Here is a 26651-nt window from a genome sequence, read left to right as displayed (position 1 = left end):
AGCAATCTAGACTGCCGCAATGGAAGAAGCTGTTTCGCATCATTTGCCCGTCAAGAGCTCCAAGTCTCCAACTTCCTAGGAGACTAAGAAGTGGGCTCAATGACGATCTTTTGGACATGACACTGCACTGACCTTGATCCCTTCGAGATCGCCCTATTTCTCCATGCCCCTTGGGCCCTTGATAGACTGGAGACCCCCCCAGCTGGAGTTTCAATTCCCAATTCTTCTCACATTCTCTCCGCAGAAGCTTTGAGTAGCTGGCATTAGCATGCTGCATTACTCTCGTTCATGTTGCCTAATAAACGATCAATGATTGATCTAGCTCAAGCTATACACAGCTATCCCCTCCTTTAATGCAATTGACGTTTATCATCACTCTCACACTATCTTCAGCATCATGCTCTTGGTAAAGAAAAGATATGCTTTACCGACCTTCATTCTCACCTTTCTCATCTATTTTGTTTTCACCACCCTACCGCCAGGCGCGGAGAGATCCTATATCGAGCACCATTCACATCCAATCCACGACGTAACCGACGTTGCAAAAGACGACGATCGTATCCATTGGACCAAGCACGCCGAGCAGTATCCTATTGACGATTACGTGTCGCTGCCGACGACCTCCCCATCTACGATTCCTCAGATTCAGTACGACTTCCCCGCCGAATCATGGTTTGCTCGCATATGGCGGAGGAGGAAGCAGAACGCAGTGAAGGATGCCTTCAAGCATGCCTGGAAGGGATACAAGGACAATGCCTGGCTGCGGGATGAACTGTCACCACTGAGCGGTGGTTATAGGACTTCCTTTGCAGGCTGGGCGGCGACCCTCGTTGACTCCCTTGATACACTGGTTATCATGGGTATTACGAGCGAGTTCGAGGAGGCGCTGGAAGCACTCGAACATATCGACTTTTCAACCACAGAGTCGATTCAAATCAACGTGTTCGAGACCAATATCAGATACCTTGGGGGTCTCCTTGGTGCACACGACCTTACCGAAGGCAAATATCCCATTCTGTTGAAGAAGGCGACCGAGATTGCGGACTTCCTTTATGGCTCGTTTGATACGAGAAATAGGATGCCCCAATCTCGGTGGGAGTGGACAAGGTGAGATGCTCTACACTATGCCGCTTGCACTTCTTATTGAGGGGGCTCTATCCGGATAAGTAATAATCAGTATTGACACCTATTAGATCCGCCTCTGGGCAGAGTATCAAACCAAGTGGAAACACTATCCTTGCGGAGCTGGGCTCTCTGAATCTTGAATTTACCCGGATGTCCCAATTGACCGGTGATCAAAAGTACTTCGACGCGATCCAACGAATTACGGACAACCTCGAATCAGCCCAGAAAGACACACTGGTGCCTGGTCTATGGCCCATGTTGGTCGACGCCCATAGCATGCGGTTCTCAGATCCCCGGTATACCGTGGGCGGAATGGCAGATTCAACCTACGAATACCTCCCCAAGGAGCACATGCTCCTTGAAGGACGCACGCAGCAGTACCAACGAATGTACGAATCTGCCATGCCGCCAATCAAGGAGCGCATGCTGTTCCGGCCCATGACTAAAGACGGCGCGGACGTGTTGTTCTCAGGAAACATCTACGCCGGCACGAAGGCCAATCGCAAGAAGGTGGATGCGCAAGCAGAACATCTCAAGTGCTACCTTGGGGGCACAGTAGGCATCGGTGCTAAGGTGTTCAATCGGACAGAAGAGCTGGCGATTGCCCGGAAGCTGACTGACGGCTGCATCTGGGCGTACGATATTATGCCGTCCGGCATCATGCCTGAAATCATGTACCTTAGTCCTTGCGACGACGCCGAAAACTGCCCATGGGATGAGCAGAAGTGGTATAAGGACGTGCGCGCTCGGCCGCCAGACCACGCCAACATTGCGGACACGGATGAGGCCGCTAAAATGCTCATCGACAAACTTGGTCTCGTTCCAGGCGTTGCTGAAATCGCCGACGCACGCTATATGCTGAGGTATGTCTCTCGCAGTCGTGCGATTGAGATAGTGCGAGCTGACACGTCCACAGGCCCGAAGCAATCGAGTCCGTGTTCATCATGTACCGTATCACAGGCGACACGAAGTACCAGGACGCCGCGTGGCGCATGTTCCAGAACATCGAGAAGGCCACTCGGACCAAATACGCCCATGCAGCCCTCAACGATGTGCGGCAGGAAAAGCCGAAGCAGCTGGACTACATGGAGAGCTTCTGGTTGGCGGAGACGCTGAAATACTTTTACCTCATATTCTCCGAGCCGGATCTCATTAGTCTGGACGATTACGTGCTGTAAGTTCAGCCACTTGCTTCTCTGTGCGTCATGGGAGCTAACAAGGTTTAGAAACACTGAGGCGCATCCGTTTAGGCGTCCTTCGTAATTGTGGATAGACTCTTTTCTGGGGCTTTTCTCGTGACTTTCAGTTCAGGGATTGGCGTTGTAGGTGTACCGGCTTTGAAGTTCTAGAGAATATATTTGGTAATTTCATGTCTACCTAGACTACATAAAGAGATCGATCTAATAAAGAATCCTATTTTAAGGCTGTTGCGCCTCAAGATACCGATCCCAGTACTCCGACTCATTATGAAAAGCCCTACCCGGCGCTCCCCCGTCATACTCGACATCAACACTATACTGCACGTCCTTCCGAATCATCATCTTCGCACTCCCATCACTCCCCGGTCTCGCGTGCTCCCAGTCTAAAAGCTCTATCACATCGTGACTAGGATCCGTCGACCTCACCACGCCATGTCCCACGTTCATACTCCTATTGACATCTGCCATCTCCCGCGTAGCCCCGAATGCCACGGCCTCGTTCCCAATAACCACCTGCGTCCTGTCTCCGGAGCCAGTTCCCATCCCGCTTTTCGAGCCAGATGATTTCTGCCCGGATGCATCGCGGCTGCTTTCCAGCGTGCTGTCGCCGGCCGTACCGTAGTTTGTGCTAACAGCTGCCATGAAGGGGCGCAGGCAGAAGACGCCGCAGGCGACGAGGGCGTAGTGAAGCTCTGCTTGGCCCCAGAGCAAAGAGGGGATTGCGTCGAGGGTTGGGTTCGTGGACCCGATGTCTTTGTTTAGGTAGTAGATGTGCATTATAGCGAAGATTATTATCCTGTTGGTGGGGAGAGAGGGGATTAGGGCTTGTTTTCGTTGCGGGGATTGGAGGGAGTTTAGATAAGGTTGGGATTGGAACTGGCACTTACGGGAGTCGGAAGAAGAAGGCGAATGCGATTGTGAGTTTCCGTTTTAGGGGCATGAAGAGGCCTGCTAGGAGGAAGACGGCCAGGCCGAAGAGGATCAATTCGGTGACGATGTCTAGTGCGACGACGAATTTCCATCTTGGGAGCTAAATTGGGACAGAAGGTCAGCTATATCTTTCGAAGTCGGGCCAGACAGTTGTGATGCATGGGAAAGACGTACGAGATCCTCGCACTGCCCGCTGGATCCCTTGAATGGTCTATTCAGGCCACAATCCACTGTGAGGATCAGGACTGCTGGGATAACCCAGAGGGTGCAAAGGAGGAGTGTAGCCCATGATGCCCAGTTGTGTAGCTTTTGAGGTGTAAGGCGTAGGTAGATGCCGACGACGCAGCATTTTGTGGTGTACAGCGTGATGAGGTAGAGGATGTCGGAGGTGATGATCAACTAGGGACTGTTATGTCAGTGCTGACCAACCGTGGAACCAGTCCTAGACAAGAAGGCTCAAGCTTTGGCGACAATGGAGGTTCCACTCACCACCTGGATTGCATGTACATCTCCCACGTCAAGCAGATCAATCGACGTGCCGAGGCCCTTTGCAGCAGCTTCGAATATCAACGTTGTTTGGATGATGGCAACTAGCTGTTAAGAGCATTATAGTTAGCTCTTATACGAATTGTAGGCTAGGTCAGCATACCGTCGCCCCCAGTAAGACATAGTCATCCTTCCCGAACGGCGGATGCAGGGCAAGTCGGACATATAGACGGATTAGGAAGCTGACTAGCGACAGCACGAGCCCCAGCGCAGCGACGATTATGATCCATGCTCCGTGGTGGAGGTCATCGACCACCTGGAATGGCGGCGAATACCCCGGGGGGACGACAGGGCCGGGCATATAGATGGCTGATTAAGGAGAGGCACCGACATCGAGACCGAGGCATAAGCGAGTGGCGGGGTCCGAGCTGGTTATATTCCTCCAGGCCCAGCTTGGGCATGCATTGCCAGGCTGGGGGCATCAGGTGGAAGCAAGGCCGGCCGGTCAGTCATTTTATCAAGCATGCTCTCCAGGGTTGGTCGTATGGGGGTTTGCTATGTTTTCTTTTCTTTATCAGTCGTCACAACGTGCTGCGCGCAGCTCGCAGGCGAAACCCGGAAGTGAGAACAAACGTGAGACCAATGCGCTTGTTGTTCCCACGCGAGAGAAAGACCGCTGATCTTGCGCAGTCTCACCAGCAGTCTGTCGAACACCGCGAATAAGGTTCGAGGAGCGCGAGGGAGAACAAAGGGTTGGAAAAAAGCAAGTTCACTAGTCTAATGCCATCGGGATGCAAATCGAGGCCTGTCGCTGATCTTGACTCGAAAGGCTGCATGTTTACCAGACCCTCGGTTTCAGATTGCGACGATATGGCATGATCAGACCAGCTTTTCAGTCCTGGCCCTGGCCAGGTTGTCTCCACGATGCAAGGATGGCACGCCCACGCCCCTTCGACTTCAGCTTACTTTTCCCGCGGACCTCGCGGTGATGGCGCGTCAGCACACCACAGACGGCTATCGTTGGCGAGCGGTGTCCGCCCAAACAAGGGGCTGCGTGCCTTCGGACTCAGCTCCCCATTATTGGGCGGCCCGATAACACAAAGAATTCTCGCGCCATCTCGTGATATTTGACGGCGACTCGAAAGTCAGTCTCTGTCACTCGTTGCGCGGAAGTGATGCGGCGCTGCCTGATTTATGGGTGTGAACTCTGACCGCATACGAAGTTACACAGCATGTGCTGAAGAAAAACATCGAGTCGCGATTGGGATTCCAGCGCAGCGTGCGTTGTGGGGTGGTGCTAGCTCTCTGCAGCACTTTCTGCACGAGGCAACCGATTCCTCACTGGTTGAAGAAAGCATCATGAAGTTCGGACTGTCGACCTTCAAATACAGCCCAACAGGATGGACGATCTGCGCGGGTTATCGGACAGATTCCGAGGGGCTGTTGGAGAATTTAAGATTGTTGAGACGGGTCAGTCTCTTGTACTTGCAGGCGCGATGCAGCACAGCTCCGATCAGTACTAGCAGTTGGCGAACTCAAACCGTCATTGTCGGCAATCGTCACCCCGGGGCATGGATTGAGGGCTTGGCTGTGCAAGCCTGCAAGGATCTTGAAATTGGGTTTTCCCTCCCGGGTATTGGTTTACCTATTTCCACATGGCCGCACTCCTTGCTTCTTTTCCTCGAGCCTTTGAACAATCAAGGAGTACTGATTCCGACACTCTCCTGCCATTGAGAGCTTACAGACTCAATTACAATTTTGACCATCTTTCCTGCGTCTTCCTTGTCGCGGGTGCCTGGTGAGTTGGGCCATTTTTTCAAATCCGATATTATGTCCAGGATCACCTAACATTGTCTCAGCGCATCCATTTACTCACCATGGCCTCCAACAACACAGGCCATTCCAACCGGAAAAGTGCCGCAAGCATTGCTATTGACTATGCCGAGTATCAGCACAAAGGGACGGTGGCTCCCAAGTACATGGGAACGGTGGTGGATCAGCGTGATATGAATGCTATGGGCCGAGTTCAAGTGCTTCGGGTGAGTTCTTTGGGCCTTATTGTTGGAAAATGCTGACTCCAAGCAGAGGAACTTCAGATTCATCTCAATTCTCGGATTTGCGTGTACGCTAATCAGCACGTGGGAGGTGATTTTGACGTGAGACATCGCCATGTGGCATATTGACTTTGGCGACTAACGGACAATAGCCTGCTAACCAGCGTGCTGACTGATGGAGGTACTGCTGGGCTGATCTGGGGGTTTGTCATCGTCACTGCTGGGTTCTCACTGGTCTTTGCCAGTATATCCGAGATAGCTAGCATGTATGGCCTCCACCACCCAAGAGACTTTCTAATGCTAACTAGCATAGGTCGCCAACGTCAGGAGGGCAATATCATTGGGTGTCCGAATTTGCTCCTCGTCGATGCCAGAAGTTCCTGAGCTACATCACTGGTGTGTCTAACGTGCTCGGTATGGCGGTTGAACTCTGCTAATGAGATAGGATGGCTTACTGCAATTGGATGGCAGTGTGCCATTGTAACCATTGCTATGCTTGCGGGTACCATCATTCAGGGCTTGATCGTCCTCAATGACCCAGGCTACAATTTTGAGCGATGGCACGGCACTCTGCTCGTCGTAGCCATTACTACGTTCTCGATCTTCTTCAACACCTTCCTCGCCAAGAACCTCCCCATGGTGGAGGCACTGATTCTGATCATCCACATCGTCGGGCTCTTTGCCATTATCATCCCGCTCTGGGTGCTCGCGCCTCGGAACAATGCAAAGGCCGTGTTTACTGAATTTAATAATGGCGGTGGATGGAATAGCGATGGCACTGCGACCTTGGTTGGCTTTTCTACCACAATCACGGCTATGATAGGCTATGATTGCTCCGTTCATATGTGTAAGTGCTTGCTGTCTGTTACCGTCTGTCACTAACATAAACAGCCGAGGAAATCAAAGACGCCTCCCGAACACTGCCCAAAGCCATGATGTCTGCAGTTGGAGTCAACGCGGTCCTAGGGTTTATCATGATCATCACCCTCTGCTTTACTATGGGCGACGTTGATAGTATCCTCGAAAGCCCAACAGGCTTCCCATTCATCCAGATCTTCTACAACACGACGCAGAGCTACGCCGCCACAAACACCATGACGGCTATCCTTGTGATTACCTTGACCGCAAGCACCATCACTGAGGTAGCAACGGCCTCTCGACAGCTCTGGTCGTTTGCTCGAGATAAGGGACTCCCTTTCTCGACGTTCTTTGCTTACGTATGGCACCTTTCCGTTGCTCTACACCAATCACACTGACAAGTGACTAGGTAACACCCGGATGGAACATTCCTCTGAACTCCGTCCTCGTATCGCTGGTCGTCACCATCCTCCTCTCCTTGATCAACATCGGCTCAGCGGTAGCCCTAACAGCAATCGTCTCCCTAACGATAACCTCCCTGATGTCGGCCTACATACTCTCAATCGGGTGCATACTGCTAAAGCGGCTGCGCAACGAATCCCTACCGCACCGCCGCTGGTCACTCGGCCGCTTCGGCATGGCCATCAACATTGCATCGATGGCATTTCTTCTGCCAGTCTTCGTATTTGCCTTCTTCCCCCTGACAGCCGAAGTGAATGAGCAGACTATGAACTGGAGCATCGTCATGTACATTGGGCTGATTACGCTTGCATCGGTGTATTATGTTGTTAGGGGAAAACACCATTTCGTTGCGCCTGTTGCGCTTGTTAGCAGGGACAGGGCGGATATAGCGCTGGGCAGCGGGGGAAGGATGTAGGGCTTGGATAGGTCGGGCTTAGGGCGTTCTGCTTGTATATCTTTGAGCTATTTGAGTTTGTATATGAAAACAACGGGCTGGTAAAAAGGGTGGTCTTCTGTCGCTTTCTGTTTATATGTAGATAGCTACACATAGGTCGGTTCGGTTCCAAAAAAAAGTATTTAGCTACTTCTGTCTGTCTGGAATATCGCTTTCCTAAGTGAGGGTAGGGTCAGATCTGCCTTCTCCTGAAACATAGTCAGTTTTCAAGACAGACGATTGCAGATACACGTTGCCGATTTCGGGCTGCGAAGTTCTTCAAGTCTTCAGCCCAACGCATAGCAAACGTGCTTTTGTCAGAGGGGTAATTGTGCCGCACCGGTGAGGGTATTGGGGGTCTCAAGTGATCGATTATTGCCGGTGTGACATCCGACTATTAGTAGGTTGTAGCATGGAAAGGTTATCCACAGTCACAAAGGGCTCGATAGGGTTTACGTTTACAAATACTTGGGGTAGGTTTGAAGAAAGTTCCGCTTTATAGATGTCATATCCCACACCCCACATCAAATATATAACAGGAGTCACGAGCCACACTATAGGAAACAGGAAGCCGAGACACCGAAACAACAACGCGCGGAGAAAACGAATCTAACGTTGAAGTCTAATGTAATCGATGATGGAATCGTTGACTGAAACCAGTAAAGAGTTCCAGCCTGTTCTTTGCCCTTCGGCGCCTTCGGACCCTTCGCCGCTCGGTGGCCCCCGAGGAGCTGATGAGCTCCGCCGATACAACGCTACCTCGTAGCATTGCCTGGATGTCGTTAGCTAGTGACCTAATGTCGCTAGTAACTCATGGCTGGCTTTAGTACGATCTGATAAGTTGCGGGGCACACTGGGCTCTGGCAGCAATATTAAGAAAAACTCAAGGGCCGCGGCCTTACGGAGTAAGTTCTGACCGTGATGCTCTCCTCATGCACCTCGATATTAACTTGGGGTCAATGGATTCAGGCCAGCCAATGAGATTCTCGCGATTAACGACCATCCACTTCCACCTTGGAGAGGGCTGAATTGGAGTCGAAAATATGGAGAGGGAAACCCCACGTGGAGAAGAATCGCCATCGCTAGCTACATACTGTTGTTCGTACTTTGGCGATGAGTTCACTCCAACGTAATTATCGGCTCTCCTTGCGCAACTGCTAGAGCAGAGGACACCTGTCCTTCTCCAATGGTACTCAGTGTCCCGAAGCATCTAGACTCAGCAGACTGCAGCGTACGGCGTACAAAAGCACAAAGAGCACTGGCATGGCAGGCCGCGTCCGATATCTGATTGATCTGATACGGCACGGCCGACATCGGAAGCCCCACTTGGCCTACTCCTTATTGATCTGAATCTGATAATTGGACTCTATTACTCCTGGAAAAGTCTCGTGATTTGCTCTTGCCCCAGTGTGATATCTGAATGCAGTGAACAGAAAAGGGGCGAGCTTGCCCATCGTTATCTGATGAAGCAAGGGGGAGGGCGAAGAGCAAGAATGGATCCCGCGTGTCATACAGACGTCGTACCAAAAATACCAAAGTTATCTGATCCGTCCGGAACTTGAGTGGCACGTGTAACCAAGGCCATGGCCGGATGCATTCAGTTGTTATTGTTGTTGTTCTGGCGGTCTGGATAGGGGCGGTACTTGTGTCGGTAGATACCTAGATATAAGCTATGGATTTTGTAACTACTAACAGCCTAGCAGCTAATGGCTGCATCGCAGCTCTAGCTATTAGTTCTCCAACCTCGGATGCTAGGCCCAAACCCATAACCGAGGAACCCTAACCGGCAGCGAGCCGGATCAGATAATTTCGCGATCTAAGATTACCTGTACCTGTCACTGTCACTGTCACCGTCTGTACGTATCTCATCTCGGCTGCCGCTGTCCACATTCCGCTGCATCAGGCCACCGCGGGCGCAAAGGGGGCTCTCCTGAATCTGAGTCTGGGTCTGAGTCTCAGTCTCAGTCTCGTATGACATGAGGATCACAGGAGTATCTAACCTGTTGACCGTTCTATAATCGGAAGTTGGAATCCCTCGGGAGTAGGGATCGGAAGTACGTTCGCGATTCGCGTCGTTCGTTCGCAGCTGGTGGAGGACGCAGATCGGAAAAAGCCGCCGTCTCCACGGTGCCTTGATGCTCAACAGTCATGAATCATGAGGTAAACCAGCGATAGTGATACGGAAAAGCGCCCGAGGAAAAAGGAAATTTCAGCTGTGTAAATCTTTGTAATAGCCTATTTTCAATGATTGCCAATAGTAATTATTTTGTGGTCAACTGCATCCGGCTGGCTGGTATCGGGTAAGAAATACAGGTATGTAAACATGACGTGGAGTGGCAAGAACGTTTTGTTTCCTTATCTGATTCTGCTCGCAGTTTCTTTCCTCAGCCCGCATCGACTCCAAGGCAAAGACGCCGTCGGAGAAAGCCAGCCCACTCGAAACAAAAACCAGTCCAGCCCCCAACGAAGCTAGGAAACTGGGAAATTGAACTGGAAACAGACTAGAAGGCTCCTAATTGTCACGCTTTGCCCTGCTAGCGCTGCGGAACCAGTCTCCCGGTACCGGTTTGCCCCAGCCGAGAGTTCCTTTCCGCCTCATCCCACCCCCATCGATCCTCGTTTCACCTCCCTGGAGACTTGCATTCCTCCTATTCTGTTCTTGATTAATATCCAATTTCATTGCGCTTGTCTTGTCCTACGTTGACGGCTTGTTGCGGTGTGCACATGTCTGCAACCTATTGTGAATAATACTCCCCTTTTCCCACCTGGACATATTTTATTCTCATTGCCCGCTTTCACCTTTCTTCCTTCTCTCCGAAATTGTTAGACCTGCCACTGCCGTGTATTCATACTTGATCGTTCAACGCTTCAGACTCGCAATGGGTAGGTCGCTTGGTCTGCCATTGAAATGCTCAATTGCTGACTCTTTTCGTTTAGTCCACGCCGTACTTGCTCAGACCCCGCTGTCGCCGCGGGCCATGACCTCGAGGCCAACATACACCCAGCGCGAATCCGGAAATGTCCCCATGTCGTCGACCTCCCACCCAGATAACCCCGTCCCCGAAGAACCCCGAGTGCGCGCGCTGTCCGTCACGAACATGAGCTTCGGCGGCTCATCGGTTTCGTCTCGAGAAACAGAAAACACAGATTCAGAGTCGTCATCGACACCACCTACAGAAGTATCATCCGATGAAGAGCTTGCGCAGAAGAAGCCGGAGGAAGATGCTGGACATCGACGACGGGCCTCCACCGTCCTCATCTCACAAGGGCCGGATGATATGCGGAGGATCCTGGAGAATGTTGGAACGGGAGGAACACAGAAACTTCAAGCCATGTGCTGCGGTGGTGGTTGCTGCCGCCTTCAACCGTTGAATCGGGCTCCTGGACCGACTTCTGTGATAAACCCCGTTACACCGCCGGATAACAAGGCGTTCCAGAGCCTGAAGCTAAACGTCGACCTCCTCACCCTCGACAGCGAACTTACCAACATTGCTCCCCTGCCCGAGAAGAAAGTATCGTTCTCCACAATCCCCCCTTCAGCGGTAAATATGCAGCTCGGGCCTGCGGATCACCCACCGCCTTTCGTACAACCCCACCCTCCATACAACGTGTACCGAGCTCCTGTATACCATGCACGAGAACTCACAAGCGCTGGCGCTGAGAAGCGAACCTATCACTTCGACATCGACGTGACCGATTACCCTGCCGAGAGTGGAAACGTCGACTTCGTTGTAGGTGGTGCCATTGGAGTGGTTCCGATGAACAAGGAAGAAGAGGTCGAGGACATTTTCAACCAACTCGGTATTCCCAAGTTCATTCGCAACAAGAAGATCACAGTACGCACAACAAACGGCAGGTGGCCAACGATCTGGGGTAAAGAAGAGGCCCGCGAATTGATCACAACTCGACGGGAGCTCCTAAACTGGTGCTCCGACATCCAGAGTTATGCTCCAACCAAGGGGCTTTTCCGGCTGCTTGCCGAATATGCCAGCGAGCCGAATGAGAAGAAGATCCTCACATATCTGTCATCGGCTCAAGGACAAGGTGCTTTCTGCGACCTCCGTACCAGCTCCCACATCACCGTATCCCAATTGCTTCACGCCTTCCCCTCATCACAACCTCCTCTCGACCACCTCCTATCCGCCCTCAACCAACTGATGCCCCGATTCTATTCTCTCTCGCAAGACCCTCTTATCTCATGCAAGCGCAAGGGCGACCAGTGCCGCCGGCTCGTCGAAATCGCCGTAACAGTCGCGGAATCCGACGACTGGAAGGGCGGCAACCGAACTGGCGTGGGATCAGGCTACATGGAACGCCTCGCAAAGCAGGCCATCGAAGCTCAAGCCGCCGGTCGCGAGCCAGGAAACCTTAATCTGCACGTTCCCATGTTCCGCGGCCTCATGGCCAATCCCCTCGCTAAACGCTTCGCTTCCGATGGACCCATGCTCCTGATCGGCGCTGGTGTCGGAATCGCTCCGTTCCGAGGCTTCGTCCAGCGCCGACTGCAATCTGCGAACTGCGCAAACAAAGTCTGGGTGTTGCAGGGCGTTCGCGATTCTCTTTTGGACGAGTTGTACCGCGGCGAGTGGGGCGTGGAAGAGGATCAAGTGCGCAAGGTCGTTCAGAGCCGGCGCGGCGAAAGCAAGTACGTGCAAGAAGAAGTCCGTAATCAAGCCGATCTTGTCTGGTTCGTAATAAACTCGCTCGACGGTCGCGTTTTCGTCTGCGGTAGCGGCAAAGGCATGGGTGAGGGTGTTGAAGCGGCGCTCGTCGATGTGGCCATGGCCAAGGGAAACCTCAACAGAGAAGAGGCCGAGTTGTTTTGGGAGAATAAGAAAGAGGCCGGGCAGTATATAGCGGTAAGTCGCGCAAAATCTGAGAGAAGGAAAAAGCCGAAACTAACGAGTCGCAGGAGACGTGGTGATAAAATATATGTGTAAGATACCCCTCGGGGCCAAGCTCGGGCTCGGAGATAGTGGAGCGATCTGCATCGCTTACCCCCGACATCTCGGGAAATTCGGAGAAAGAGTCCCTTTTCTACTTTAGCGTCGTTTTTTGGACCCTGCTTTTGTTGTCTAGATGGTTGTTACAATTCGGTTCGGTATATTGGGTTATTATCTAGGCGTACATATGGGTGGTTATTGAATTCATATCATCACTAGTGTTATACTTGATCTCTTTGCCTGTTTTTGGTTGCATTCTCCCACGTAGTATACGGGGCGACGGTGCGGACTCGCTACTAGCTGGAGGATGCTAGCCCTAAGTAAGCACTACTAAAGCTAAAATGCTGACAATATGGCATTTGAAAGCTTCTCTGTTAGTTCCGCAAATGCTGTCCTATTTACTACTCCGGAGTATGTTCGACGATCTCAGCCCAGTGTATTCCCCGAAACACTCCGTCTAGGTTGATGACAACTTGCCCATATTAAGCCTCTAGTTTATTACTGCCTCCCAACAGGAAAGCAAATCTGAGTCATCGCCAAATATCTCTAGATGGCAACCATACTTTGCCGGAATCATCCTGTCTATGCTGAAGCCTTGCAAAAGAAACACACCAATGGAGATGGGATATGATATCGAGGTATTTCATAGTCTAGCTCGGAAACAACGCACATAAACGTATATATAGCCTAGACTCTAGAGCCGCGAAGAGATCCCAGCATTGACGCTCTTGACGACCTCCGCGGCAGCGCGCTCTCCGCTCCTGATGGCGCCCTCCATATACCCCTTCCACTCGCCAGCCGTCTCCGTCCCCGCGAAGTGCAGGTTGCCAGAGCTCTCCCTTAGGGCATCAGGGCCCAACGTATCCAGAACACCCGGGGTGAGAGCCGTGCAAGGACAGCCCCTGCCAGCCCACTCATCATTGACCCATTCATAAGTGGTCAACTGGACGAACTTGCTTTCAGCGTCAGGTTCGCTGAAGAGCTGCCCTATTTGCTGCAACAGACTCTGCTCCCGCTCTTTCGTTGACAGCGCTGCCCACGCTCGGCCGGGGTCACCCGACATAAAGCAGGTTAGGATGTACTTGCGGTCTTCGGGGCTACTGGTGTCTCGGATGACGCTGGATGGCCCTGTGAAGGACTGCGTGAGACCGCAGAACCCCTTCTCGACCCAGAAGGGCGATTTGAATTCTATCATTGCTTTGGTGTAGTATCCGTATGTGGTGGAGTCGATCCAGGCTTGCTTTGCGGGTGGTAGTTTTGGGTGGAAGGCAATGGATCTCATAGCTGGACTGGGTGTCGTGATGATGACTTTGCGAGCGGCGTAGACGGCGCCCCCGGCTTGGACCTTGACGGATTGATCGGGGTTTTGGATGATTGAGTGGACGGGGGTATTTAGACGGACAGTACCTTCCGGCAACGAAGATGCGAGGCCTAAAGAGAAGGTTTGAGTACCTTGACGAACTCGCAGGTATTGACCACCGTGTTTACGGTCTGATCGCATTTGCAATAGGCCGCCGCCGGACTTGCAGTAGTTTAGGAAGAAGAGGGCTGAGATGTCCTTGGGGTCCTGGCCAAGCATTGCACGCGTCCAGACTGTGGCCGTGGCGAGGGCTGCACCGGTGGCTCCACGAGACCGCAGATAGGCTTCGAATGTGAGTGCATCTAGATCGGTATCCCTTGGACGCCATGCATCGAGGGCCTGACAGTCCGCCTCGCACATGTCACGGATTTCTGCTATACTGGCCTGAGTGGCCTTGTCGAACTAAGTAGCATATTAGCAGAAGGCGCAGCAGATTAAGAGACTGATGCCTACGTTAGGAAGCTCCCCGTAAGCGAAAGGAGAGCAGTTGCCGTCGAAATCTTGCAATACAGCATTGCCTTGCGTGTTTTGCTCAATCAGTTCCACGCCGTAGCGCTTTGCCAAAGCGTAGACCTTGCTCTGGTTGGTGTCGTTGATCCAAGCAGCACCCAGATCCACGACACCCTTGCCATCCTTAAATGGTGTGCTCCATGTCTTTCCTCCGACGCGGTCGCGGGCCTCCAGAATGATGTAGGAGAGACCAGCCCGTAGCAGATCATGAGCAGCAGAAAGACCGGCAAGGCCAGCTCCGATAACGATTACGTCTGTTGTCTCATTGACATTGGATACCACGGGAGGGAGTGAAGGCTCTGGTACAGCCAGCACAGCATCGATTTCAATAAGCCAAGAAGGCACTGCAAGTTTGGGAACAGGAATCAGCGTCATGGCTGGTCGATGACCACTGAGGAATCTCTGGACGTGGCGAGTATGCTTTCGGTCGTCCGCATCATAGTTGACGATGAGGAGGTTGAGCTTGAGAATGTCCTTGATGGAGGATCCTGAAGCGATGATAATTTTGCGGAGGTTGAGGAGAGCCAGGTGGATTTGCGACTCGTAGTCGGCCGGTACGAAGCCGCTCTTCGTGCTCCCCGGCTGGCCAGCGACATGGATCAGCTTGCCCGCGGGGGCAATGGTTGCCGGCGCATAGTAGGCGCTGGCGGTGTTAGAAAGGTCAACGGTCTTGACGGTCTTGGGCATTGTGAGTTGGGACAATTGTGGGTGACGGTGGGAGGGAGGAGAAACAGACAGCAAGTATATGCAGTTGGAGGTCTAGATGTCTTGAGTTGTTGGAGAAGCAGTGTCGCCGAGACCTTCCTTACTCCAACCCGCCTCACCGTCCTTTCGCTGTCACCTACCATTCTCACCACTTGGCAGCCGAGGCCGACTCTGATAAATAGATTGCCTATCATGATAGCTTATCGTCATATCGCATCGCCTATCTACTCAAAATGGCAACCTCCACCGTCTGCTTGAACGATCCATCTTTGTTTATTGGTCAGAACTAAGAAATGGGTAGAGACTGCCTCTGGGAAGCGCTTCAGCATCACAGGTAGGATCTGACATCTAACATCTCTGGCATGCCTAACATCCGTAATTTGCCATTGCAGACCCTGCGACTGGAAACATCATCGGGACCTGTCCCGAGTCCGCCTCTACAGACACACAACGAGTCATTCACTCTGCGGCGGCTGCGCTGCCTGCATGGCGATTTCGAGCTGGTCGCAACCGCGGCCGTATTCTCCGTCGTTGGTATGAGTTGATTCTGAAACAACAAGATCTGGCTACCCTTATCACCCTGGAAAATGGAAAGGCAAAGTCAGATGCGGAGGGAAAGGTCCTCTTTGCAGCCAGTTTTCTCGAGTGGTTCTCAGAGGAAGCGGCGCGGATCTATGGGGATGTCCTCCCACATACACAGCCCAATTTCCGCGTCTCTGTTTTGAATGAGCCGGTTGGTGTTTGTGGTCTTACCACGCCATACGCTGCCCTGTATTTGATCATTGCTGATAGCTAACATCCCTAGATGGAACTTTCCCGCTGCGATGATTACCAGGAAGCTCGGTCCTGCACTGGCAGCTGGCTGCACAGTCGTGGTCAAGACCGCCGGTGAAACTCCCTTCACAGCAAACGCCCTGATCAAACTCGGTGAGCGAGCTGGGATCCCTCCTGGTGTAGTCAACAGCGTGACTGCACTTGCAAGTACCGTAGAAATCGGCCAAACACTGTTCATTGGATATCGTCCTGAAAATATCCTTCACTGGTTCCACTCGAGTCGGAAAACTTCTGATGCAGCAATCAAGCAGCTCTCTGAAGAAACTAAGCCTGAAACTTAGTGGTAATCCGCCATTCATTGTCTTCGAAGATGCTGACCTGGGTCTTGCGGTGGAATTTGCCATTGCTAGCAAGTTCAAGTCATCGGGGCAGACATGCGTGCGCTCCAACCGGATCTTCGTTCAAAAAAGCGTATATCGCGAGATTATCCGGCGTTTGAAGGACGCCGTTAGCCAATTCAGAGTTGGCAGCGGATTTGACGAGAAGACCACTCATGGTCCACTGATTACTCCGGCAGCAGTAGCTGGAGTTGCCGGTCTTGTGGACGATGCTGTTCGCCGCGGCGCAACATTAGAAGCCGGTTGAAGGAAGAGGAAAGAACTAGGTATCCCCATTTAGACCAGGGTCGCCGTCAATGAGTAGCGCTTAACTAACATCACTTTTCGATAAAGGCTCCAATTTCTTCGAACCCACCATCCTTACAAATGTGACCCCAGACATGACGGTCGTCAATGAAGAGATCTTCGGCCCGGTAGCGCCAATCTTTCGCTTTGACACCGAAGATGAAGTCATTGCTGCCTCGAACGCGTATGATGTAGGGTTGGCCTCATGTATCTTCACCCAGGACGTCACCCGAGCCAATCGAGTATCGGAACTTTTGCAGTTTGGCATGGTAGTTGTCAACACCAGCGTTATCTCTGACGCTGCTAGCTCGTTATGTTCCCCTCGTCTATTAGGTACTGGGGCGTGCTGACTTTGAACTAGGTTCGGTGGCATAAAGCACTCGGGGATGGGTCGAGAGGGAAGTAAATACGGTATTGAGGATTACTTGCAGATGAAGACTGTCGTGACTAGGAATATCAATGTTATACATAAAGCCTCGCTGTGACTACTGCTAAATAGGTTTTACTGCTGTCTGTAAACATGGTTATGTCCTCAGCTTAGGAATATCAATTTACCGGCAAGGTCGACGATCTTACAAGAAAGATGATATTGATCGCGTCAATTTGACTCTGGCTTGCTACCCTCTATCCTAATTTAGGAACTACGATGCTAATGCTGATAAGCTTTGAAGGTGATAAAATGTCTCCCACTACCTTCTAGCCTTCAACTCCATTCCTGTGCAGGCAACCCGGGCAATGCGCAAGCCTCGCAAAGGAGGATAAAGCATGAGATATGTGCTGCAATTGGCTACGCTGTGACATGCTATTCTGGGAGCTACCCGTAAGCCAGCACGTAGGTAGGCCCTGCCTAGGTATGGGGTTAACAGGGTTAGAGGAAACGTTATCAGGATACAAGTGATTGAGATCTACCTGTGCACTCCATTTTCTAATCTTTTTGTTAGCCACAATGCTTAAGAGCATTACTAACTCATAGATAGCCAGTTCAAGCGTTCGGCATATCCTGCCAATTCCATAATCCGGCACTGGGCGGATATGCATACCTTAAGCACGCTCTTCAGAGGTTCTATAGTGTCTGTAAAGAGATCAGGAAGCCTGGCTTTGAGGTATTTTAACGGCCTAACTGTATTCTAAAAAAAACCAGTAGTGAATCCTCCCAAGAGAAACAATCCTTTCTTCAGGATGTCTTCCAGCAGAGTCCCAGTCCTCAGTCCAAACGCTCCCGCCTCGAGTCCTTTGATGTCCCAAGCGCTCATTCACAACGGGACAATCTACTGCTCAGGGAGTCTAGGGATTGATCCGAAGACGGGGAAATTCGTCAGTGGCGATGTTTCAGACAGGACTGTACGTACATATCACAGCCCTCATATATCCTGACCAGCCAGTCAGCCCGGTTGATATGGATGCTGACGCCCATTCCAATTGAAACAGGTCCAAGCGTTTCGAAACCTAGAGCAGGTCCTCATTTCTGGCGGTAGTGGCTTGGACAAGGTTCTAAAAGTGACCATCTTTCTGTCTAGTATGGAGCACTATGCAAAGGTGAATGAGGGGTATGCGAGGGTTTTTATTCATGACGTCAAGCCGGTAAGCTACCCTGGGGAATCAATGATACTATTCTGAGTATGGACTGGGAATGTAGTGCCGTACATGCGTTGCCGTTGCGAGCCTCCCCTTGGATGCGGAGGTTGAAATCGAGCTCGTGGCTAGTGTATAGAGCGAAGAAAAAGGAGACCGATTCCTTGGTCAACTTTAAGAAATGTTTATTTCAGTTTCTTGCTAGATATATCAATCTAAGTGCTATTCATGTTCTATCAAATTCAACGCACAACACAATCTCTCAATAGCCAAAAACCATGCCCAGGTGTATCTTGCACAAATATCAACAGCCTTGCAAAGAAATTTTATAGCCTTCGCTTCTTTAAACGAGGCAGGCCATAGCGACAGCCCCGTATCTTATCATTACGTAGCTAGCCCAGTATCCCAGCCTTATCTGCAAAGCTTCTTTATCGTCTGGGGTAGATGTTGAAGTGAGACAGCTCGGCACTCACTCCTGCACCGCCCAATATGCTTGCTCGTCTCGAGAATAGAAATTACACCCATTGCTATTGGCTAATCGTTATCAATACTGTTACCAACCTCCCCGGTCCCCGAAAGACCTTCCAAGATCTCGAGTATAAAAAGCTACCCAAATAGGGTCTGCTCGTACATACATCCGCATCAAGCTCCATCTGTATACCTTGATCTGTCAACAATGACCGAGAAGCGAGACAAAGTGCCTGACGATATCGAGGCGGCAGATGTCCTAGGCCGTGTTCCTTCGCAGTTGGGCGAGGTCATCAAAGAAGGCAACGCTGTGCGCGATGCCGTCTTTGGCGAAGTGACCGGAGATGGGCCGAACTATCGCAATGTCAGTCTCTTTACAATATTGTTTTGACAGTGGAATCCCATTTAGCTGACTATGTTTTGGTTCGTAGGGTGGATGGCTGGGCACCGTTGCATTGATGCTAAAGACCCAGATCGGCCTCGGCGTCCTATCTATACCGTCCGTCTTCGACACGCTTGGGATGGTTCCCGGCGTGATCCTTCTCTGCATCGTTGCTGGAATCGCCACTTGGACGAGCTACATGGTCGGTGTTTTCAAGATGAATCACCGCGAGGTATACGGCATCGATGATGCGGGAGGTATAATGTTTGGTCCTGTGGGCAAAGAGATCTTTGGCATTGCATTTAGCCTGTGTGAGTAACGACTACGGTCAATACTTTATACAACGAGACTGACATGAAGAAGACTGGATATTCGTGGCAGGATCTGGCATCCTCGGCATGTCCATCAGTTTGAACGCCCTCTCCGACCATGGAACCTGTACCGCTGTGTTCGTCGCCGTGGCCGCTATAGCTGGGTTCATGCTAGCGAGTGTCCGGACCTTGGGAAGAATCAGCTGGATTGCATGGTTGGGTCTGGTTTGTATTCTCGCTGCCAGTGAGTATCTCACCACCCCTTAATTCCACATCACGTACTGACCTCACTTCCAAGTCCTCATTGTGACCATCAGCGTAGGCATCCAAGGCCGACCTGCTTCAGCACCGCAAGACGGCCCCTGGATTTCCGATTTCAAGATCACCAACAACTCATCATTCGCTGACGGCATTTCGGGGGTATCGGCGCTGATATTCGCTTGCTCTGCGACCCCGGCCTATTTCTCCATCGCTGCTGAAATGCGTGACCCCCGCCACTTTACCCGCGCTCTTGTCGTCAGCCAGCTTGTCTCAACACTCGTATACATTGTCATCGGGGTCGTGGTCTATTACTACTGTGGAACGTACGTTGCGTCACCTGCCCTGGGCTCGGCTGGTCCTTTGATCAAGAGGATATCCTACGGGGTTGCTTTGCCGGGCTTACTTGCCTCTACGACAATCGTGATTCATGTAAGCTCTCTTACCCAGCCCTTCTATCAAGTTGTGGAACAAGAACTTAACTAGGACCTGCTAGTTACCAAGTAAATACGCCTTCGTCCGCATCCTCCGCAACTCCTCACACCTCACCTCCAACTCTCTGATCCACTGGGTCACCTGGCTTACTTGCACTTTGTCCGTTACGGTAATCGCCTACCTGATTGCAAGTGGCATCCCCTTCTTCAACAGCCTTGTGTCTCTGATAGGTGCGCTACTCGGTGCGTTGTTAGCATACCAAGCAACAGGGTGCATGTGGTTCTACGATAACTGGGAGGCACGGGATAGCCGGAACTGGAAGTGGCTGTCATTGGCGGCATGGAATGTCTTCATTATTGTGGCGGGCACATTCATGACCATTGCAGGGACTTACGGGGCGGTTGTTGGTATTATCGATGAGCTGAATCAGGATGAAGGCTCGAAGCCTTGGACTTGTGCTGATAATTCGAGTTCTTGATTTGATTTCTTAGGATTTATAACCTGGGGCTTCTCTCGCGAATAGAACCTCCCTCTATAGTTCTGGAATTTATCAATGATATTGAGTAGTTTTGCATATGTTTGGCTTCAAGAATTGGATTCTTTATCTTTAATGCTTTATCAACAGGGTCAACCCTAGTTTGCTTTTTTCTTAGAAAAAAGAATGCCGTCAAACTGCGATGCTATGATCTGATAATATGATAAGAGTAAGTTCTATACTCAGTGCTGGTAATTAAAAGTTTAAGAAGCATAGCTATACCGCAAACATTTAGGACTTCAATATCATAGGCTCTTTCCAAATCACAGCTTCCAAACACGATATCAGTACGCTCAAAGCTTCAGCAAGCGGCCATCCGGCTGAAGGAGTGAGACATGCTCCTTCTGGATCTCAGACACGTTCTTGCAGCTACAGTCTGTCAATCAGTGAAATGTCCATCTCGAGTTTGGATTGTGAGAACCTCCTTACCCTGCCAAAGCCATGCATATCCGGAACTCATCATACAGAAGGTTAAGGGCTAGCTCGACGCCGCGTTGACCGGCATACTAAAAGAGATGGTCAGCCAAGCCGCCAAACCATCTGCCAAAGGAAGGGGCAAGGGGTATTCGTATTCATACAGCTAACCCCCAAATCGCCGGTCTCCCAGCGAGACAAAAGTCAGCACCGAGAGCCAATGCCTTGAAGATATCCGTGCCACGTCTAATGCCGCCGTCGACAGCAATGGGGATCTTGCCCTTTGCAACCGGGACGACCTCGCGCAGGACATCGAGGGAGGGTGGGACGCTGTCTAGCTGCCGGCCGCCGTGGTTGGAGATGACGATCCCGTCGAAGCCGTGGGTTATGGCGAGTTCGGCGTCGGCGGCTGTGTAAACTGGAAATTCGTCAGTACGACAAGGATATAATGCGCGTGGGGCATGGTATAGTTGGATGATAACGTACTGCCTTTGCCCCAGATCTGCATCTTTGTGTGCTGGCGGAAGAAGGGCATAATGTCGGTCCAGTCGAGGTCGTTATCTGCGCACAGGATAAGTTTGGGCTCGAGAATGGGAGGCTGGAGTTATATTCACCGTAAGCCATCGAGTCGTCGCCGTCTTCCAGAGTGGTAACGTCCACGCCGGGGAAGAGATTAGGGTACTCCATGCCCTTCGGGAGCCCGAAGTTATTCCGGTACTCGTTTAGTCGTCGGCCGAGATATGGTACGTCCAGAGTAACGAATAGTGCCTTGAAGCCGGCAGCTAGATGCGGCCAGGATCTATCGTTAGCGGAGAAGTCTGGGCATAGTGCTCGCTGAAGTGAAAAACCTACCCTCAGCACGCTTAATCATATTGACCATGGCGCCCTTATTCTTCAACAGACTCATCTGCATCACGTAGGGGTTACCCTTGCCATGCGCAATGACCTTCTCGAGCTCCTTCGTAGAGTAATTGGACAATCCCATCAGGGTATCCAAATTGGCGCATGCTTTCGACGTCGCTTCTTCTCCGTCCGGATGCGCAAGCGTCTGCATGGCGGTTGGGCTGAAGCCAAAGGGGAACTTGACCTTGCATCCGAGAATCGTTGTGCTGGTGTCGAGGGTGGATATCTTGCGGAGGACGCGCGGCCGGATCATGTACCTGTCGTAGGCTGATTCGTTCGCTCGAAGGCTGCAAGTGACGATGCTTGGTTAGTACATGGATAATACAGTCCTGTGGATACACCGGGCCAGGGTCTGGCGTACGTGATGAGATCCATTGCGCCTTCGTTGTAGTATTCTGGTCAAGATTGGATTAGTAGGCTTCTCTTGACGGCGAACGTCATAACTCACCCCGGTAGCTTTTGAGCATCTTGGCCGAGCCTAGTTGTTCTAGGTCTTTAATGCAGTAGACCTGCTGGTCAAGTGTCTTGCCTCGGTTCGCCATTGTGGTGATTGGTATGTGTGCGAGTAAGTGTTCGCTGTCAAAAAGTTGATGTGACGATATAAGGTAACTTCCAAGACAGACCCTCGACCTGGGTTTTAAATTGTGGAGCCGTGGGTGGCTTTCGCTATCGCTTGCCCATCGGAATTCTCGTAGATACAGAAGTTGGGGTAATGATACGATAAGACTAAGATGCGGGTTTTTATCGTAGTGCTAGGTAGCTATCTTATGATTGGGGGACTGTACATCTACAACAGGCCATTAGAAGTCAGTGACGAACTAATAGCCGGTGCTCGAGCACTTACAACACGGCGGGTTAGGCTGAGCACAGTGCGGAAGGATGCAGTATTCAGGCGCATTCATATTAGACTATGTGATGGAGGTTCAATATATATCTTTACACTTCTATTCTCCCTTGCTCAGCTCTCCGTTTGACTTCCATATTTCGTACTCGAAATCAGGCTGAAATTCTGTATAAAGTGTCTCCTGAGCCCGAGGTTAGCATCAATGCTTGGACCTAATATTCCGGGAAAGGAGCATACTGGATCAGCATTGACCCTGGCAGTAATTTCAGCCTCTGCCTCCCCAATGAAATTCTTGGGAAGACCGGTACTCTCAACCATAATTTGGACTTCACAGGATCGTTCCATCAAGGTGAAGAGGTAGGCAGCCTCGTCGACAGTACCACCGGTTGTTAAGAGACCGTGGTTCTGAAGCACCATCACCTGGCCTGTCTCGCCCAGGGCTTCTGCAATCCGCACTCCCTCTTCAGCGCCTAAAACAACGCCGCCGAACGCCTTATAAACCGCCTGCGTCTTATAGAAATTGCATGTATCCTGGCTGATAATATCGAGAGGCCGTCCAAATGTCGACCAGGCTTTGCCCGCCGGGGAGTGGGTATGGCAAGCAGCGTGTATGTCTGGCCGAGCTCGATGAACTGCGCTGTGGATCATGAAACCAGCTGCATTGACGGCAGTCTTATTACCTCCGATAACCTGACCGTGCTCGTCAATTTGCACCATATCGCTAGCCTTGAGCATGCCAAAGTGCTTTCCCATCCTGAGATCCTGTTAGCTTTACCCATTGTGTTAGGAACCGGCGCAACGCACGGATTGATCCAGAACGTGGAGGGGTCAACGGGGTCGCGAACACTGATATGGCCACTAGTGCCTTCAGTGAAGCCTTTGCGAGCGAAGACTCTGAAAGCGCCCGCCATGTGTTCTAGCTGCCATTGTCGCTTTTTGTGGGGATCGTCGATCTTAGGGATACCAGGGAATTCGTACCCGCCGGTTGCGAGGGCTGCTTGGGCGCCGGTAGCTTGACCGATGGCGTCTGCGACGACTAAAACGGACTGGTCTCGCTCCTCAGCGGTATGCGTGGTGAGGGTGGTTGCCATGTCGAGAAAAGCGAGCTCTGAATTGGTTGGGTGTTATCAGAAGGAATAGATAGGGTCAATTCTGGGCGATGACTATCTTGGTAGTAAAATAGCCATGTAAACGCAGAATCTGAGCAGGCTTGTAGACCTGTACTCAAGGTCCTTGCGCATCTTGAAGCCGATGGTTTCCTGATAGCGAAGCCTGGGTGATGCATCAAGAAGGTGACGCCGACGCGGTGGCCTTCCTTCGACTCCAAACGGCCCACTCTTATCTTCCCCGCACACTTCATATTTCTTCTTTCCCACGCTTTGACTTTCCTTTCCTCAGCATCAACCCACTTTGATTCTGCTATTCCGTCCTTCTGTCTCAGCTTGCGTCCTATGTTTGCCCAAACCAGGCGGAAGCGCACCAAGACGTTTACAGGATGCTGGACCTGTCGTACCCGCAAGATCAAGTGTGACGAGGCGAAACCCTCCTGCCGCCAGTGTCACGAGAAGGGTCTTGACTGCGAAGGATACTCTGCTCGACTACAGTGGCTTCCCCCGGTCAGGGGGGCCTCAGTACTGCATGCAGTAGACTCGCCCGAGCCTCCCACGACCCGCTCCCTTAGACGCCTTCTGCCGGTAGGTATGTAATTGGATGCTTTCCCGAAGATGCGTCTTATTGATGGTTTCAGAGCCTCCGGAGACGATTCTAGACCATGACCAAGTTGACAGGATCCTGCGCTATCTAGATTCAATCGATCCAACACATTCAGACACCAGAGAGACCAGTACCAACATTAAAAATTTTGGTGTCTTCAATATTGCACGGGGACCTTGTTCTAATGTAGGCGATCTGGTTAGTGCAACGACCAAGGCCTACCAGCGGGAGGACATAGTTCAACCCGGACTAGATATTGACTCGCTTTTGCTGGACTTGGATTACTCACCCGACAATCCCAAAGCAGAAGCATGGCACCTATACAATCTGGACGAACAAAGCTTACAGTTGGACCTCCTTCTGGGAGATCCAACCACCCTCGTGTCTTCACAAGGCGCCGAAGATAAATTGCCCTTGATTACCGCAAACGAACAATGTCAATGGTTACCAATCGCCTCCGAAGACCGTATCTCCTCGGTTGCTGACCACAATATCATCGACGAGCTTCAGCTGGCCTTGCCACCTACGAACACCCTTGAACCACAGGCTGTCCCCAACCGAGAACGGTTTCTCATGAGCCATTACATGACCCGAGTGATTACCCTCTTCTGTGTAATTGACAATGCAAAAAGCCCGTGGAAGACGATTCATCTGCCCCGAGTCTTGCAGTGCGCCAGTGAACTGAGTTTTGGGGGTACTACGACGCGTATCCGCAATGCCCTTAGAAAATCTTTACTCTCGATCAGTGCTATCAATCTATCTAACGACTACCGCGCCCGCGGATGCATTGCAGATGCAGAGAGCTGGGGCAATGTTGGCTCACGATATGGCTACGAAGCTATCGGTCTTCTCAAGTACGCAGTAGAAACGGACTTCTACGCTGTCCAGAGGCCGAAATATAAGGAATTCCTGGCTACAATGCTGTCCATGATTACAATAAATGTACGTTCATGTAGACGTCCTGACTCTTCATGTTTTTGCTTTGCCTGCTCCTTACTGACCCACGCCCACTGACAAGGTCATGTCCGGAGACACAAGTACATGTAGCGTTCATCTAGACGGCGCGGAAAGGCTCATTAGCCATATGGGCACCCGAAAGTCTACCTTTTCTCGCAAAGCACAATCCCTCCATCGTATATGTCTTTACCTGCGCGTCATATACGAAAGTACTGCCGTGAGGATCCTGAACAGCGGCGTTTCGCGATTCTCTTCATCACTAGACCCGCGAACATTCGGTCCACGCCCGATTGTTCCTAAGCGACATGTATACTTTGAGGACGAGAAGTTATTTTCATCAACGGCCCCGAGCACACTGAGTTCTGATATCCCCCAGTCAGATATGTTCGCATACGAATCCATTTACGGAATACCACAAACTCTCCTGATCCTACTGAAAGAATCTATCGAGTTGATAGACGAACTGAACAGTCAATTTTTGACTGCTACAAATGATCAACTAAGGGTTATCCCCGAACCTTTAGCACCTATATGTGACAATTTGGAACAAAAGATAATGGATTGGCCGCTAGAAGACCCATTACTCTACAGCAATGATATCCAAGATGCTAATAGCATCAGCGCAATCATAATATATCACCAAACCCGAGCCTTCCTCAATGCACTTATCATATTTTTCTCGCAAAGCGTCAGAATGTTGAGCCACCGATATCTGCGTCAGTATGTCCAGGCGATTCTAGACAGCATCGAAGAAGTCGAGACGCTCAAGGCACAAATGAAGATTCATGCCGCACCATTATTTTGGCCTGCATTCATGGGAGCAACGGAGGCCTTTGAGCCGCAGCAGCAGGATCGCTTTCGGCAATGGTACGCAACAGTCAGCATTTATGGCATCGAGGCTGTGAGGACAGGCTTAGAAGTTATACATGAAGTTTGGAGGCTGGAGCCGCCGAGTTCAGCGAATCGGCAGATGTTTTCTGGCTGGAGAGGCGTGATACAAAAGCGTGGCGACTGTCTTATGCTGACCTGACCACATCTACATTCTGCCGCGCAGACAGCCGTTCCCTATCTCTCTGCTCGCTGACACCCCACTGAGATGCCATCCAACTACCTGCCATGGCTATACTTGCTCCATACGACAACCGAAATGTTCGGGCTTTGAGCACTCACCGCTACACCAAAGGATTGGCCGGATACTGTGGCTGGCATCGAACAAGAGGAGACTCGGCGATCTCAATATAAAGCGAGACAGACTAATCGACTTTTTTTCACAACATCGCAAGTTCCAAAAACGTCTTTCCCGATAACCACCCACTGCTCGACATAGCCGCGAATCT

General features: G+C 51.3%; 12 protein-coding genes across 12 annotated transcripts; 8 read left to right on the top strand and 4 right to left on the bottom strand.

Moving 5' to 3' along the window:
* The first annotated feature begins 204 nt into the window (after positions 1 to 204).
* BDW74DRAFT_77906 (glycoside hydrolase family 47 protein) lies at positions 205 to 2466 on the top strand. The gene is made up of 4 exons (XM_073733698.1): positions 205 to 1107; positions 1194 to 1988; positions 2042 to 2299; positions 2352 to 2466. Exons 1-4 carry the CDS (start codon positions 398 to 400, stop codon positions 2386 to 2388), a joined length of 1800 nt encoding a protein of 599 aa, XP_073587868.1. The 5' UTR covers positions 205 to 397; the 3' UTR covers positions 2389 to 2466.
* Positions 2467 to 2475: 9 nt separating this feature from the next.
* BDW74DRAFT_146062 (uncharacterized protein) lies at positions 2476 to 4739 on the bottom strand. The gene is made up of 6 exons (XM_073723275.1): positions 4431 to 4739; positions 3904 to 4373; positions 3744 to 3848; positions 3429 to 3653; positions 3212 to 3354; positions 2476 to 3120 (listed from the first exon to the last, which is right to left on the bottom strand). Exons 2-6 carry the CDS (start codon positions 4099 to 4101, stop codon positions 2544 to 2546), a joined length of 1248 nt encoding a protein of 415 aa, XP_073587867.1. The 5' UTR covers positions 4102 to 4373; positions 4431 to 4739; the 3' UTR covers positions 2476 to 2543.
* A 12-nt stretch (positions 4740 to 4751) lies between these two features.
* On the top strand, positions 4752 to 5651 carry BDW74DRAFT_77921 (uncharacterized protein). Its single transcript, XM_073733699.1, has 2 exons — positions 4752 to 5538; positions 5600 to 5651. The coding sequence occupies exon 1, from the start codon at positions 4935 to 4937 to the stop codon at positions 5472 to 5474; it is 540 nt and encodes a 179-aa protein (XP_073587866.1). The 5' UTR covers positions 4752 to 4934; the 3' UTR covers positions 5475 to 5538; positions 5600 to 5651.
* Positions 5215 to 7705, top strand: BDW74DRAFT_77903 (putative GABA permease). The gene is made up of 8 exons (XM_073733697.1): positions 5215 to 5538; positions 5600 to 5779; positions 5826 to 5896; positions 5947 to 6060; positions 6108 to 6190; positions 6240 to 6641; positions 6686 to 7011; positions 7062 to 7705. Exons 2-8 carry the CDS (start codon positions 5618 to 5620, stop codon positions 7527 to 7529), a joined length of 1626 nt encoding a protein of 541 aa, XP_073587865.1. The 5' UTR covers positions 5215 to 5538; positions 5600 to 5617; the 3' UTR covers positions 7530 to 7705.
* Positions 7706 to 9829: 2124 nt separating this feature from the next.
* BDW74DRAFT_146053 (FAD binding domain protein) lies at positions 9830 to 12802 on the top strand. The gene is made up of 3 exons (XM_073723274.1): positions 9830 to 10430; positions 10485 to 12406; positions 12460 to 12802. The coding sequence occupies exons 1-3, from the start codon at positions 10427 to 10429 to the stop codon at positions 12469 to 12471; spliced, it is 1938 nt and encodes a 645-aa protein (XP_073587864.1). The 5' UTR covers positions 9830 to 10426; the 3' UTR covers positions 12472 to 12802.
* A 245-nt stretch (positions 12803 to 13047) lies between these two features.
* BDW74DRAFT_187469 (putative flavin-containing amine oxidase) lies at positions 13048 to 15153 on the bottom strand. Its single transcript, XM_073731492.1, has 2 exons — positions 14304 to 15153; positions 13048 to 14252 (listed from the first exon to the last, which is right to left on the bottom strand). The coding sequence occupies exons 1-2, from the start codon at positions 15045 to 15047 to the stop codon at positions 13185 to 13187; spliced, it is 1812 nt and encodes a 603-aa protein (XP_073587863.1). The 5' UTR covers positions 15048 to 15153; the 3' UTR covers positions 13048 to 13184.
* A 145-nt stretch (positions 15154 to 15298) lies between these two features.
* Positions 15299 to 17007, top strand: BDW74DRAFT_174348 (NAD-dependent succinate-semialdehyde dehydrogenase; the record flags this gene model as incomplete). Its single annotated transcript, XM_073728016.1, has 6 exons — positions 15299 to 15344; positions 15458 to 15836; positions 15871 to 16107; positions 16181 to 16479; positions 16571 to 16832; positions 16884 to 17007. The coding sequence occupies 6 exons, from the start codon at positions 15299 to 15301 to the stop codon at positions 17005 to 17007; spliced, it is 1347 nt and encodes a 448-aa protein (XP_073587862.1).
* Positions 17008 to 17701: 694 nt separating this feature from the next.
* Positions 17702 to 18233, top strand: BDW74DRAFT_165746 (uncharacterized protein; the record flags this gene model as incomplete). The annotated part of the gene is made up of 3 exons (XM_073726461.1): positions 17702 to 17863; positions 17951 to 18103; positions 18159 to 18233. 3 exons carry the CDS (start codon positions 17702 to 17704, stop codon positions 18231 to 18233), a joined length of 390 nt encoding a protein of 129 aa, XP_073587861.1.
* A 537-nt stretch (positions 18234 to 18770) lies between these two features.
* Positions 18771 to 20426, top strand: BDW74DRAFT_187465 (putative amino acid transporter (Mtr); the record flags this gene model as incomplete). The annotated part of the gene is made up of 5 exons (XM_073731491.1): positions 18771 to 18926; positions 18994 to 19255; positions 19308 to 19499; positions 19554 to 19945; positions 20010 to 20426. The coding sequence occupies 5 exons, from the start codon at positions 18771 to 18773 to the stop codon at positions 20424 to 20426; spliced, it is 1419 nt and encodes a 472-aa protein (XP_073587860.1).
* Positions 20427 to 20776: 350 nt separating this feature from the next.
* Positions 20777 to 22342, bottom strand: BDW74DRAFT_187464 (alpha-hydroxy acid oxidase; the record flags this gene model as incomplete). The annotated part of the gene is made up of 8 exons (XM_073731490.1): positions 20777 to 20852; positions 20913 to 20989; positions 21062 to 21315; positions 21384 to 21458; positions 21512 to 21679; positions 21750 to 22087; positions 22162 to 22195; positions 22249 to 22342. The coding sequence occupies 8 exons, from the start codon at positions 22340 to 22342 to the stop codon at positions 20777 to 20779; spliced, it is 1116 nt and encodes a 371-aa protein (XP_073587859.1).
* Positions 22343 to 22744: 402 nt separating this feature from the next.
* On the bottom strand, positions 22745 to 23735 carry BDW74DRAFT_174345 (uncharacterized protein; the record flags this gene model as incomplete). The annotated part of the gene is made up of 3 exons (XM_073728015.1): positions 22745 to 22825; positions 22882 to 23398; positions 23449 to 23735. The coding sequence occupies 3 exons, from the start codon at positions 23733 to 23735 to the stop codon at positions 22745 to 22747; spliced, it is 885 nt and encodes a 294-aa protein (XP_073587858.1).
* A 360-nt stretch (positions 23736 to 24095) lies between these two features.
* Positions 24096 to 26344, top strand: BDW74DRAFT_174344 (Zn(II)2Cys6 transcription factor; the record flags this gene model as incomplete). Its single annotated transcript, XM_073728014.1, has 3 exons — positions 24096 to 24342; positions 24392 to 25299; positions 25376 to 26344. 3 exons carry the CDS (start codon positions 24096 to 24098, stop codon positions 26342 to 26344), a joined length of 2124 nt encoding a protein of 707 aa, XP_073587857.1.
* Positions 26345 to 26651: the final 307 nt, after the last annotated feature.

The sequence above is a fragment of the Aspergillus multicolor genome, assembly GCF_047715735.1.
Source record: "Aspergillus multicolor strain CBS 133.54 unplaced genomic scaffold BDW74scaffold_3, whole genome shotgun sequence".
Taxonomy (NCBI): domain Eukaryota; kingdom Fungi; phylum Ascomycota; class Eurotiomycetes; order Eurotiales; family Aspergillaceae; genus Aspergillus; species Aspergillus multicolor.
This window is presented reverse-complemented; position numbering and strand designations above follow the sequence as displayed.